The 13,051-nt window shown below is 43.2% G+C and overlaps 1 protein-coding gene across 1 annotated transcript; it reads right to left on the reverse strand.

Annotated features, from left to right (window-relative positions):
- Window positions 1-3,486: 3,486 nt before the first annotated feature.
- Window positions 3,487-12,820, reverse strand: LOC111958465 (pleiotropic regulator 1-like). The gene is given in 17 exon segments (XM_023979722.3): window positions 3,487-3,576; window positions 3,801-3,994; window positions 5,416-5,555; window positions 5,732-5,840; window positions 6,122-6,224; window positions 6,329-6,430; window positions 6,592-6,741; window positions 7,213-7,305; window positions 7,558-7,659; window positions 7,803-7,896; window positions 8,163-8,256; window positions 8,591-8,644; window positions 8,770-8,900; window positions 12,278-12,344; window positions 12,347-12,367; window positions 12,370-12,382; window positions 12,736-12,820. Coding segments are annotated over 17 exon segments (1,536 nt in total). The 5' UTR covers window positions 12,745-12,820; the 3' UTR covers window positions 3,487-3,516.
- Window positions 12,821-13,051: the final 231 nt, after the last annotated feature.

Raw genomic sequence — 13,051 nt, forward strand, 5'->3', positions numbered from 1 at the left:
CAAGTCAGACAATGGGTGAAAGGCGAAAATGCAGAATGTCTTTATTGTTTGTAGGAAAATGCCAGTGCTGGCTATATGCTGAAAGCCTGCATCTGCTGCTTGTGGTGCCTGAAGAAGAGTGTCTAATGAAATGTAGTTACTACAGATATTAAGGTTGTCTTATGTTAAAGGCAATGCATGATCATAACCAATGTTCCCTCTAAACTGCACGCATGCTCGGGTGCACAGTAGCCCCAAGACTGCTGCACAGCTCCCCAAGACTGCCTGCACGCTCCCCAGGACTGCTGCACGCTCCCCAGAGACTGCTGCACAGCAATATCAGCCCACAGAGAGATTGAACTACACTCAACTTTCTAGAGCAGTGGTCCCACGGTCGACCACGATCCACTGGTAGATCTCCAAGGCGGTATGTGCACCCGATTCAGCTGCCCTGCTCGCCGGGTAGACGAACTGTTGCCATTTTGAACTATTTCATGTGTCTGAAGGTACAAACTCCTTCCCGGCGGGCCCAGAGAGAAAATCATGTGCACTATAGGCCTCCCACTGGCCAATCGGATGGCTCAGATCACCTTCTCTGCAGTAATGTAGCAGGCATAAAATAAAGCTACAACAACGTTGATACTGTGAGAATTCAACACGTTTTAAAGCATGATTAGAGAGAATGTCAACGAATACGGCAAAGAGCTGCTGTTTTTGAGTGAATTTATGTTTAAGTACTTACTCAGCACTGTCAACACTTTGCGTTCAACACTTTTATAAACCATAAAATGCATGTTATTCCTATTTCCACTCAGCACTACAACAAGCACTGCAGCAGTAATGAATGAGCAGGAAAACATATCAATAGGTTTGCATTGTTATTAGCCGCTTGGGTCTTTTTTAATATCAAGGAATATTTMACTTTCTCTGTCCATAGGAGTAACATGAATTTGTGCATGAGGCAGAAATAATACGTCAGGACTCGAGTTTTGCCATCCTCTGGTCAGTGTCAGTGGAGGAAAGGGAGAGCGGAGGGATGTTGAGAGGCTGWCCCTCAGTCTGCTGCTCTCTCCCTCCGCTGAGACTGACCATCAGAYGCGGGCTACTTCAAATGTTGATTTTTTTAAATTCCAGAACAACAATGCATTGGCAGGGCAATTCAAAGCCAATATGCATTGATAATGTATTGGGCCTATAGCCTACTGCACAAACCTCATTGCTACAGTACTCTTTTTAATTGGTTTATGTTGCATAGGCTTAAGTCATGTTAAAAACAAAAAAAATCTGAGCGGTAGATCTCGGCTTGCATTTTGACTTAGAAAGTATTCTTGACCCAGAATAGGTTGCTTAACACTGTTCTAGAGTATTCCCTGTAAACAATATCAACATTTCCCTTTACTSTGGCAAATGTGATTGAATCAATGCAATATTAGCCACTGTCAATGCAACATACCGGAACAAAACAAACTAGGCAAGAGATTTTGTTGTAGGCAGAATGCTTCCGAGTAGGATTCTATTGCATTGACACACGACTCAACAAAGACCGGTGTGGCAGAACCAATCAGAGATGCAGTAGGCCTATACAGTGCATTCGGACCCCTTCACTTTTTCCACATTTAGCTATGTTACAGCCGTATTCTAAAATGGATTTCCCTCATCAATTTACACACAATACCCCATTATGACAAAGGAAAAACAGGTTTTTAGAAATGTAAGCAAATTCATAAAAAATGTAAAACTGAAACATTACATTTATATAAGTATTCAGACCCTTTACTGACTCAGTACTTTGTTGAAGCACCTTTGGCAGCGATTACAGCCTGCCTTGAGTCTACTTGGATATGACACTACAAGCTTGGCATACCTGTACTGGGGAGTTTCTCCCATTTTTCTCTGCAGATCCTCTCAAGCTATGTCAGGTTGGATGGGGAGCATCGCTGCATAGCTTTTTACAGGWCTCTCCAGAGATGTTCGATCAAGTTCAAGTCCGGGCCACTCAAGGACAGAGACTTGTCCTGAAGCCACTCMTGCGTTGTTTTGGCTGTGCGCTTAGGGTCGTTGTCCTGCTGGAAGGCGAACCTTCGCCCCAGTCTGAGGTCCTAAGTGCTCTGGAGCAGGTTTTCATCAAGGAAATCTGCACTTCGTTCCGTTCATCTTTCCCTCGATCCTTACTAGTCTCGGAGTCCCTGTCTCTGAAAAACATCCTCACAGCAKTATGCTGCTACCACCATGCTTCAGAGGAGTAGGGATGGTATTGGCCAGGTGATTAGCGTGACGCTTGGCATTCAGGCCAAAGAGCTCGATCTTGGTTTCATCAGAGCTCCTTGACCAAAGCCCTTCTACCCAATTGTCAGTTGCCTCGGCGGCCAGCTCAAGTAAGAGTCTTGGTTTTACATTTTATATTGATTGACTATATCCACGTGGGAGTTAAATTGGTACAGCACTCTCAATCACGGGTGCACGGGGGGGGGGGGGTGGGGGTGGATTTTATATTGATTGACTATATCCACGTGGGAGTTAAATTGGTACAGCACTCTCAATCACGGGTGCACTATAGCCTCTTACAAGGCACACCTGAAAATATGTAAATAAGACAGAAACAAAAATAAACATTTTGCCAAAGATACAGTACGGTATTCTATGGGGTGGAATTACAGTACCGTTCAAAATACAGCAATTATTTCCCCACAATTTACAGTATGCTGCAGTAAAACRTTTGAGCATTTTACAGTTGATAATACCCCAAATTGTCGTATGAATTAGTTTTACGTTACAGYCTACCTCTGCTTTGTCGAACAGGTGAGCAGAACTTCCACATTATCAGTGAAACCAGGAATACGGTTGAGGTCCAGGACCACCCAGGAGACAACGGATACTGGGAGGAGATCAAGGGAAACAGTTGCAAAGACTACCGGAATGTTGTCACCAATGGTTACATGGGTGAGTCACGCTTCACTGAACTTCAAAATGAGAAGCAACATGCTGTTTTTTTTTTTTAATGGTTCTGTTGATCATACAGTGAATTATTTCATACACCAGATTGCACAACAAATTACGTTTCTCTTGTATATACAGTCGGTGATTCTGTTGGATCAATACAAAAAAATTAAAACCTGACCTTTTCAAACTGCAGTTTATGAGAAAATCTTGAATTTCCCACACATTAATCGGATTTGATCCGAGTGGGGACTGTGTGTACACTAAGGAGAGCCCTTACGGAGCTGTGGAGTGGCTTCTCATGGTGGACGAGAATCGCCAGAGCTATGAGAGAGCGGTCATCAGCAAGAACAAACATTCTGGAAGGTTAAAGGCTATCCATAATGGCTGCTTCGTTGGACTAACATCGTACACTGAAGACTGAAAATGGTACTTAGAATAATGAGTACATTGAAAACGAAAAAGATTCAAGTGAAAATAAAAGCCAACTTGTTCAAAGTATGTTTTTGTGTGAATATCCTTGTTACAAAAATTATGGGGTTCTATTGATGGGAAAATTGACAACAGAAATGAATGAATGTATTTATTTTTGGGCCAAAACTAGAATCTCTTCCTCTTGAGGATCTCCGGTTTCCAGTTGATTGGGTGGCTTTCCTCGGTCTGAAAGAAAAAAACAATCCCACCCTAGTCAGGAACAAGAACTGATGAAGTACTCAAAGTAATACTACAGTTTCATTAGCTTAGCAATGTTTWAGTGAATGTCATTTTCCCTGATTGAATAAAAATCCACTTTGTATGAGGTAGTAAAAAAAAAAAWATWATCCACTTGAATCACATCTCAAAACTCATGTAGATACACAGCACATGATGAAAGTATCTCTTACCGCRGTGTCGTCCTCTTTGTACACCTTGATGGTCTTGTCGGCCTCGGCCGTAATYAGCCTGCTCTCCGAGTGGTCGAACATGCAGGCGAAGATCCCCGATTCGCTGTCYAGCGAGCCGGGCTGCACGGCGGCGTGGATACGCTGGAAGTTGTAGCCCGTCCGCCAGTCCCACAGGTGAATGGTGCCGTTGTCAGCTAACGGAGACAATAAAAAGCTGTAAGGTTTATCTGTATCYTGGAATGCATTTCAATTAACAGGTGTGCCTTGTTAAAAGTTAATTTGTGGAATTTATTTCCTTCTTAATGGGTTTGAGCCAATCAGTTATGTTGTGACAAGGTAGGGGTGGTATACAGAAAACAGCTATATTTGGTAAAAGACTAAGTCCATAGTATGGCAAAAACCGCTCAAATAAGCAAAGAGAAACGTCCATCATTACTTTAAGACATGAAGGTCAGTCAATAGGAAAAATGTCAAGAACTTTGAAAATTTCTTCAATTGCAGTCGCAAAAACCATCAATCGCTATGTTGAAATTGGCTCTCATGAGGACCCCGCCACAGCAAAGGAAGACCCAGAGTTACCTCTGCTGCAGAGGTTAAGTTCATTAGTTACCAGCATCAGAAATGGACAATTAACTGCACCTCAGATTGCACCCCAAAATGAATGCTTCACAGTGTTCAAGTAACAGACATCTCAACATCAACTGTTCAGAGGAGACTGCGTGAGTCAGGCCTTCATGGTCAAATTTCAGCAAAGAAACCACTACTAAAGGACACCAAGAAGAAGAAGAGACTTGCTTGCGTCAAGAACCAAGAGCAATGGACATTAGACCAGTGCAAATTTGTCCTTTGGTCTGGAGCCCGAATTTGAGATTTCTGTTCCCAACCGCTGTCTTTGTGAGACGCAGAGTAGGTGAACGTATGATCTCCACGTGTGGTTCCCACCGTGAAGCATGGAAGAGGTGTAACAGTGCTTTGCTGGTGACACTGTCTGATTTATTTAGAATTCAATGCACACTTAACCAGCATGGCTACCACAGCATTCTGCAGTGATACGCCATCCCATATGGTTGGCGCTTAGAGGCACTATCATTTGTTTTTCAACAGGACAATGACCCAATACACCTCCAGGCTGTGAAGGGCTATTTGACCAAGAAGGAGAGTGATGGAGTGCTGCATCAGATGACCTGGCCTCCACAATCACCTGACTTCATCCCAAACCACCTCAATTGGTTTGAGCTGGACCGCAGAGTGAAGGAAAAGCAGCCAACAAGTACTTAGTATGTGTGGGAACTCCTTCAAGACTGTTGAAAAAGCATTCCAGGTGAAGCTGGTTGAGAGAATGCCAAGAGTGTGCAAAGCTGTCCTCAAGGGTGGCTACTTTGAAGAATCTAAAATATATATTTGGATTTGTTTAACACTTTTTTGGTTACTACATGATTCCATATGTGTTATTTCATAGTTTTGATGTCTTCACTATTATTCTACAATGTAGAAAACAGTCAAAATAAAGAAAAACCCTGGAATGAGTAGGTCTGTCCAAACTTTTGACTGGTCCTGTAGATCAAGACATTGGTATAGATATAGGGCTAGGATCTAGACACGGCTGTTTTCATACCTCCCGACACCAGCACGCCGTCCGAGTTGACTGCCATTGCGTTGATGATGGCGTTGTGTCCAGAGAGGTTCTGGATGAAGTTGCCGTCGGGGAAYGTCCACTGCTTGATGTTGTCGGCAGAGCCAGAGGCTAAGGTATACCTGTAATGTGCAGCCAACCAATGGTTCAGTGTCATAATACAAACACACAAATAAAGTGACGATCCAATCAGCTATCAGCTATCAATCTATCATTTACTACAACTAGGTAATATACGTTGACTAACTTGGGTGTGACATATGCATCAATACTAGCTACGTATGAGAAAGTGACRTACTGTCTGGGATGTAAGGCCAGTGCTCTGACAGACTTCTTGTGGTTGGTGAGAGTGGCTCTGGTCTTCCCAGCTATCAGGTCCCATAGCCTGATGGTGGAGTCGTGGCTCCCTGGAACAGAAAAGAGCAGGGACGTGTTCAGAAGGTCACGCCGTAGCAAAACGTCTTGAAACGAACAAAACGCTGTGTTCTTATTGGACAAGTTCAAGTGGTATCTCCTATTTTTCCCCTGCAGAACATGACGCAGGCGAAAAGGTCAAAATTCTGATTTCTCCTCGCGCCAGCTCATAATAGAACGTAACAATATAATACGCCATTGATGGTACTTTGCAGTGAGTCAACTAGCCAATATATGAACACAGCTAGGCAAAGCAATTGTAACATATCCGTACCTGTGATGATCTGAGGTTCGGCGGCCTGGCATCTGACTGTGGCCACTGTGTTGGTGTGTCCGGACAGGGTGTGCACGTTGGCTTTGCTCCTGATATCCCACACCTAYAGACGCACAGATTTCATATCGAAGTCCCAATACATCCCAAAATGTTCCACTAAAATGACATTTTTGAAAGTCAAGACAACTAGTCATTAGCAACACTTACCCTGGCCGTGGCATCTCGACTGCATGTGACCAGCACGTCGATGGTTGGGTGCAGGTCCAAGTCGTACACGGCGCTGAGGTGGCCGTGGTAGTGCCTGATCACCTAAAAACAGCAATCATAATTGGAAAAACAATATGGCATTGAAACACGTGTAGTAGAGCAGAAATGAGTGGGCGTAACTATACTAAATAATAATGGACCCACAGTCCATTCAAACACAACATATAAAGTAAAGCAGAAATGAAAGGGTACTAGTACAATACCTTGTTGTACTCCAGATCCCAGCACTTGACCTGCTTGTCCTCACCGCAGGAGAACAGGTAGGGACTCCGGGTGCTCACGGCCACGCCGCGCACCGTGCTGATGTGTCCCGTCAGGGARAGCTTTAGCTTCCCACTGGCCAGGTCCCAGATCTGTCAGGAGAAGAATAAACAATGGGGATTTGTCATCACGATCAAACTTATAGCTGATCTATTACGAGATACATGACTAAATGCCACCATTTGACAGACATTGAATAGATCAAATGGGTGCCCCAATACCCTTATGTCACTTATTATTCTCATATCTACTAGTGATGATAGTGGTAAAAACGCAGCCCCTCATCCCTCCTGTCAATCACACACACTGATTAAACAAAGGACTTAATCTTCCTTTAAAAGCTGCAATATGTAACCTTTTGGACGACTCGAACAAATGCACATAGAAAAGCGCATTATAGATTTCTCATTGAAAGCAAGCTGAAGAAGCAGTATATCTGGTCTATGTGCGCCATTTCTATGCTTCCCGTTCCTAAGTTTCATTTTTGCGCCTTTTACTTTTGTACACCCGCTTCAAACAGCCGTTTAGAAGCTATAGATCTCTCGGTCTCTCTCTGTTCTCACCTTAATGGTTCTGTCGCCAGCGCCGGTCACAAACCACTGGTTGCCGGGCTCTACGGCAATGGACCTCACCCAGCCAAGATGACCRCTGATGACCTGGAAGGGATAAAGCAAACCTGTATCAGCTACCACACAAAACAGGGAGCAAGTCAACACCCCCCGAAGGTATCTGAAACGCATACATAAAGATATTCTAAGATTATGGTAGTATGTTTGAAGGACTAGGGACAGTTCCTTACAAAACATCAAGCTTTTGTAAGTGTGCCAAGTGCTTTGATAAAGTGTGTGCACTGTAGAGGAAGTAAGTGTATTCAGGAGCCCTTTGACGTGACAAAATAACGTCCTTACCCGAAACAACTTCCATGGCGCGTGCCACTGGGGCTTGGGCATAGTGGGGGCTTTTCTGGCAATGAGGGAAGAGTTTTTGGTGCCGCCTCCTTCCAAAAGAGACTAGAAGAGGACATAAAATTATTTTTCAAAGTGGTAGGCTATTGTCACGTTAGTGGAACGTTGGTGCAGAAATACATGTGAAGTGTTAGCAGATGCAAAAAGGTGTGTAGTACTAATAATACGTATCGGAGAGCGTTACCSACCATAGCGTGTGAGTGAGGAGCGTGAGACCTCTCTGCTCCCACTGCGTGTCTGTGAATGTCCCCGACACTGGCTGCTGTGCGACTGGCGTCCAGCCTGCAATTACACAAAAAAACTAAAACGGATGCTCTCAAAGTACACTCATACAATAGGCAACCCCGATCGGGGTCTCGAGTTGATTGGATACAATAACCCTTTGCTTATTTCTCTCAAATCTGGGGGTCTGTACAGGCGGTTGTAGTGCTATAGAATTACGGAAGTATTGTGTCAAACAGATGAATGTCTGACGTGAACTATTGAATTATGTTGGTTCTAGTGTCTTTTCACTTCAACACATACCGTGCATCATCTGAAGTAAGTACCTGGCTTGTGATGGCGGCAGGGCAAGAGCCATGGCGTGAACTCCCCCCTCACTGGGGTTCCTATGTATCTGAGTGTCCGCCGTCAGAGCCACCCCTGAGGATGACAATACACAGCATTATAAAAGTGACGTAACACCCCCGAGGACACAATATGAATGAATSTGATTTTACATGCAACAGTAGCATTGCATGGGGTATTGAGGTTATACCAGAGGGAGGGTTCTCCAAGTCTGGTCCTGGAGAGATAATGGGTGTGCAGGTTTTGGTTCCGGCCAATCATTTAACACACCAGATTCAAATAAATCATGATCTTCAGCCATGATTTGCTGAATCAGGTGTGTTAGGATAGGGCTGGAACGAAAGCATGCACCCCAAGAACCTCTCCAGGACCAGAGTAAGGGATCCCTGGGTAAGACTTTTGTAATTACCAGGTCCTGAGGGGTATGCRTGGGTCCCAGTGATCAAGTACTCTGGATCATCACCTGGAAGGCCAGAGAGTTGTAATGAGAAATACTTGGAAGTTTTGACTTGTAATAGTGCTCATTCGTTTCCCATGAAAACAATAATGATTTGTCAATGATTGATGTTGACGCGATGGCATTCTTACCAGGTTGGAGAGAGGTCTGATTGCCATGCATGTTGGATCCCAGTGGTCTGTCCTTGCCCTCTTTCAGAACGGGCATGTGTAGAACGGCACTGTAGTCTGCCCTTAGCTTCGCTGCCATCTTCACCTTGTGACTACGAAGGGAAACCCTAGTTAACTCAATTGAACACATCAGGTTGAAAGTAGGGCTGGGCGATATGGCCTAAAAATTATATCTTGATCTTTTCAAACGTATAGGTGATTCACAATATTTCAGTACCAGTCAAAAGTTTGAACACCTACTCATTCAAGGGTTTTTCTTTATTTTTACTATTTTCTACATTGTAGAATGATAGTGAAGACATTCAAACTATGAAATAACATATGAAATCATGTAGTAACCAAAAAAAGTGTTCGATCAAAATATATTTAATATTTCAGATTCTTCAAAGTAGCCACCCTTTGCCTTGACAGCTTTGCACACTCTCGGCATTCTCTCAACCTGCTTCATGAAGAATGCTCCCACATATGCTGAGCACTTGTTGGCTGCTTTTCCTTCACTCTGCGGTCCAACTCACCCCAAACCATCTCAATTGGGTTGAGGTCAGGTGATTGTGGAGGCCAGGTCATCTGATGCAGCACTCCAACACTCTGATTTTTGGTCAAATAGCCCTTACCCAGCCTGGAGGTGGGTTTTGAGTCATTGTCCTGTTGAAAAACAAAATGATAGTCCCACTAAGCCCAAACCAGATGTGACGGCGTATCGCTGCAGAATGCTGTGGTAGCCATGCTGGTTAAGTGTTCCATGAATTCTAAATAAATCACAGACAGTGTCACCAGCAAAGCATCCCCACACCTCCTCCATGCTTGGAACCACACATTGGGAGATCCATTCACTTACACTGCGTCTCACAAAGACACGGCGGTTGGAACCAAAAATCTCAAATTTGGACTCATCAGACCAAAGGACAGATTTCCACCGGTCTAATGTCCATTGCTTGTGTTTCTTGGCCCAAGCAAGGCTCTTCTTATTGGTGTCCTTCAGTAGTAGTTTCTTTGCAGCAATTCGACCTTGAAGGCCTGATTCACCTGATGTGACTGTTACTGGAACTCAGTGAAACATGTATTTGGGCAGCAATTTCTAAGGCTGGTAAATCTAATGAACTTATCCTCTGCAGCAGAGGTAACTGTGTCTTCCTTTCCTGTGGCGGTCCTCATGAGAGCCAGTTTCATCATAACACTTAATGGTTTTTGCGACTGCACTTGAAAAAAAACTTTCACATTTCTTGAAATCAAGGCAAAGGGTGGCTACTTTGAAGAACCTCAAATATAAAATGTATTTGGATTTGTTTAACACTTTTTTGGTAACTACATGATTCCATATGTGTTAGTTCATAGTTTGTCTTCACTATGATTCTACAATGTAGAAAATAATAAAAAATAAAGAAGAATCCTGGAATGAGTAGGTGTCAAATTTTGCCTGGTACTGTACATTCACTAAAAATGACCAACCTCTTGTAGCAGGCATTTTGGAAACTGAACACCGGTTTCATAAACAATCTCAAGCACAAGCCCACATGCTAGTGACTAGCCAGCTAATCTTTATATTTACGGTCTAGCCAACTTGGATCTATTTGCTAGCTAACAAAGTATAATTGTTATGAACACACCCTTCTGTACATCTCCAACTGTTTGAACAGCATGCTAGCCTGTCCACTTTGTTCACATGTTGAAATCAAGTGGCCTACCTTAATTCTCAGAATGAGTTGCCATTATATAATAGCTTTTTTTTTTTTTTTTAAGCTCTTTGTACATTTATAAAACAAACCGGACAGCTAGTGTAACAGTCTGTGGCTAAAATGCTGCTAGCGGTGCATGGTCCTGCAATGTTGCGCGTGACAGAAACTGAGCATTCATTTTCAAGCATCAATGTTCATTGACACTCCCGTTTTAGTAGGGTCTGTTTCTTTCATACAACAGTAGAGACATAGAAAAGGTATAGTTATTAAGTTCCTCTAAAACAGTAAGTAATGTCTCAATGTGTTGGGTGCCCATATGAACGATTCTGTTGGACCAAACCTCAAATACAAATAGCGAGTTGAATCCGCTTTTTGTCAGAAAGGAAGAGGTTATCTTTCATCTTTGTTTGTTCTGAGTGGCAGGAGCTTGGTATGTGGGGGGGGGGGGGGGCTTTGTATGTTTTGGGAGGAGCACCAAGTGTGCGGGAGGGGCTTGGTGCGCGTGTGTAAATGAGGTGCACCGTCACAGCAGGAGCGAAGGAGACAAGACCAAAACAACATGAGAACAAGTGGACATACACGCTAACAAAAAAAACTAGATTGCGATACAGGCATTTGGGAGTATCATACTAAAACATACATTCAAATGAATTAGATATATCCCCAGCCCTACCTTTAAACCTGAGTCATTTCAGATAATGAGCCTCTGTACTGAACACAACCAGAATAGACTCTGACCCTAAGCTTGCTTACAGCTGCACTGGGATCTGACAGGCTTCTTGTTTAGATTAAGACACCCCGGACGCCGCAGTGCGAGACATGGCTCAGAAAACGTACCTCAACCCAGGGATGAGAAATGCATTGTACTCTGAATTGTCTCATTATCCCAACTGTTACACCGAGAAGTTTGAACGACTGCTAGTTTTTCCGAAAACTGCCTTTTCCGTCCTCATGCTAGATAGCAGAAGCCACAGCAGCCATTTTGGAAGGGCAGTGTCAGCCAATCAGCTCCTTTGTTGTTCAATGTGATGTGCCATTCCACAACGGCTGCTGTGGCTACTGCTAGCTAGCATGAAGATGAAAAGGTCAGTTTACTTAAAAATGTGTCATTCAATCTTTAATGTAACTGAGTGTACTTCACATACGTACACTAACACCCCACACACACACACACAACACACTTGTTTTCACTAATTCTCCTATGCTCACACAGTGGACTATCCACACACTCACACCCCATCACATACATATACACACGTGTACACCCACACATGCATACTGACACCACAGTTTCACACCACATTCACTGCTGCTACTGTCTATTATCATTTTACCTAGTCACTACCTATATGTACATAGCTACCTCAATCACCATTCGACTCGGTACTGGTACTCCCATGTTATTTTTTATTTGTTATTCACTGTTTATTAATTCTCGAGTTACAAATATAAAAATATAAAAAAAGTAAAAGTATATTTAACTCTGCAGTTTTGGAAAGGGACCTGTAAGTAAGCATTTCACCACAACTGTTTACGAAGCATTTGGCAAATAATGGGACACTTCGGAGTACAACGCATTTCTCATCCCTGGATGGAAGTAGATTTCCGAGCATTGTCTCGCGCTGGTCCCGTGTCTTAATTTAAACAGAAGCCTGCCCGACACCAGTGCGGCTGTAAATAAGTGTAGGGTCGGGAACTATTATGTCTATGCTAAACACACAGACAGACTGCACCCACACACAGCTTCTCTTTCTCTCACACAACGACAGCATATTATTACAAAACACGATTACCTTGTCTCATCCAAGGAGACTGGTTTGGCATGGTCAGCTACAAACATATCATGAGTCCTCTTGAGGACCTGAAGACCAGCGTGTGAACGAGTGCTTCTGCACATCCTGAAAATGAAATACACGGAAATATTAATTTCGACAAACGCAATATTTTTCAGTACTAGCTAACTGTCACCCACTGTAGCTACTTATTCATGATGCATGCTACTGTAGCTAGCCAAGTACCGTTAACGTACATCTCAACTCACGATACCACATTCGCGGATGTAAGTGCAAATAACGTTACACAGCTGATCTAGCTAATATTCATTTTCCAAATGGAATTATTTCAAGTGTGCTTTCAAATGGGCTTGGAATAACTTAACGTTGCTAGCTAGCTATCGCGTTAGCTAGTGGCGCATAAGCTACACATGTTATTTCAGCTTTACTGACAGAAATATACACGAAAGAGCACATACCTCAGTCATTTCTGATGTTATTTAGCCAGATAACTTGACTATCTGTAAAAAACTTTCGATAAAACAGATGTAGAAATTAGCTAGAATACCGCTTGCTAAACAAACGCACAAATGCTGTTTCAGATGCACCGGATGGAAACAACCAGTTCACGTGTTCATTTCCGGTCAAATATTTCCCCTTAGGGCTGACGATTATCGCCACCCCATGGCCACATCTAGTAACTTTTACGATACAAAGTAAACTCAGCAAAAAAAGAAACGTCCTCTCACTGTCAAACTGCGTTTTTTTTTCAGCAAACTTATTTAACTTAACATG

The sequence above is a fragment of the Salvelinus sp. IW2-2015 genome, linkage group LG34 (genome assembly GCF_002910315.2).
Source record: "Salvelinus sp. IW2-2015 linkage group LG34, ASM291031v2, whole genome shotgun sequence".
Taxonomy (NCBI): Eukaryota; Metazoa; Chordata; class Actinopteri; order Salmoniformes; family Salmonidae; genus Salvelinus; species Salvelinus sp. IW2-2015.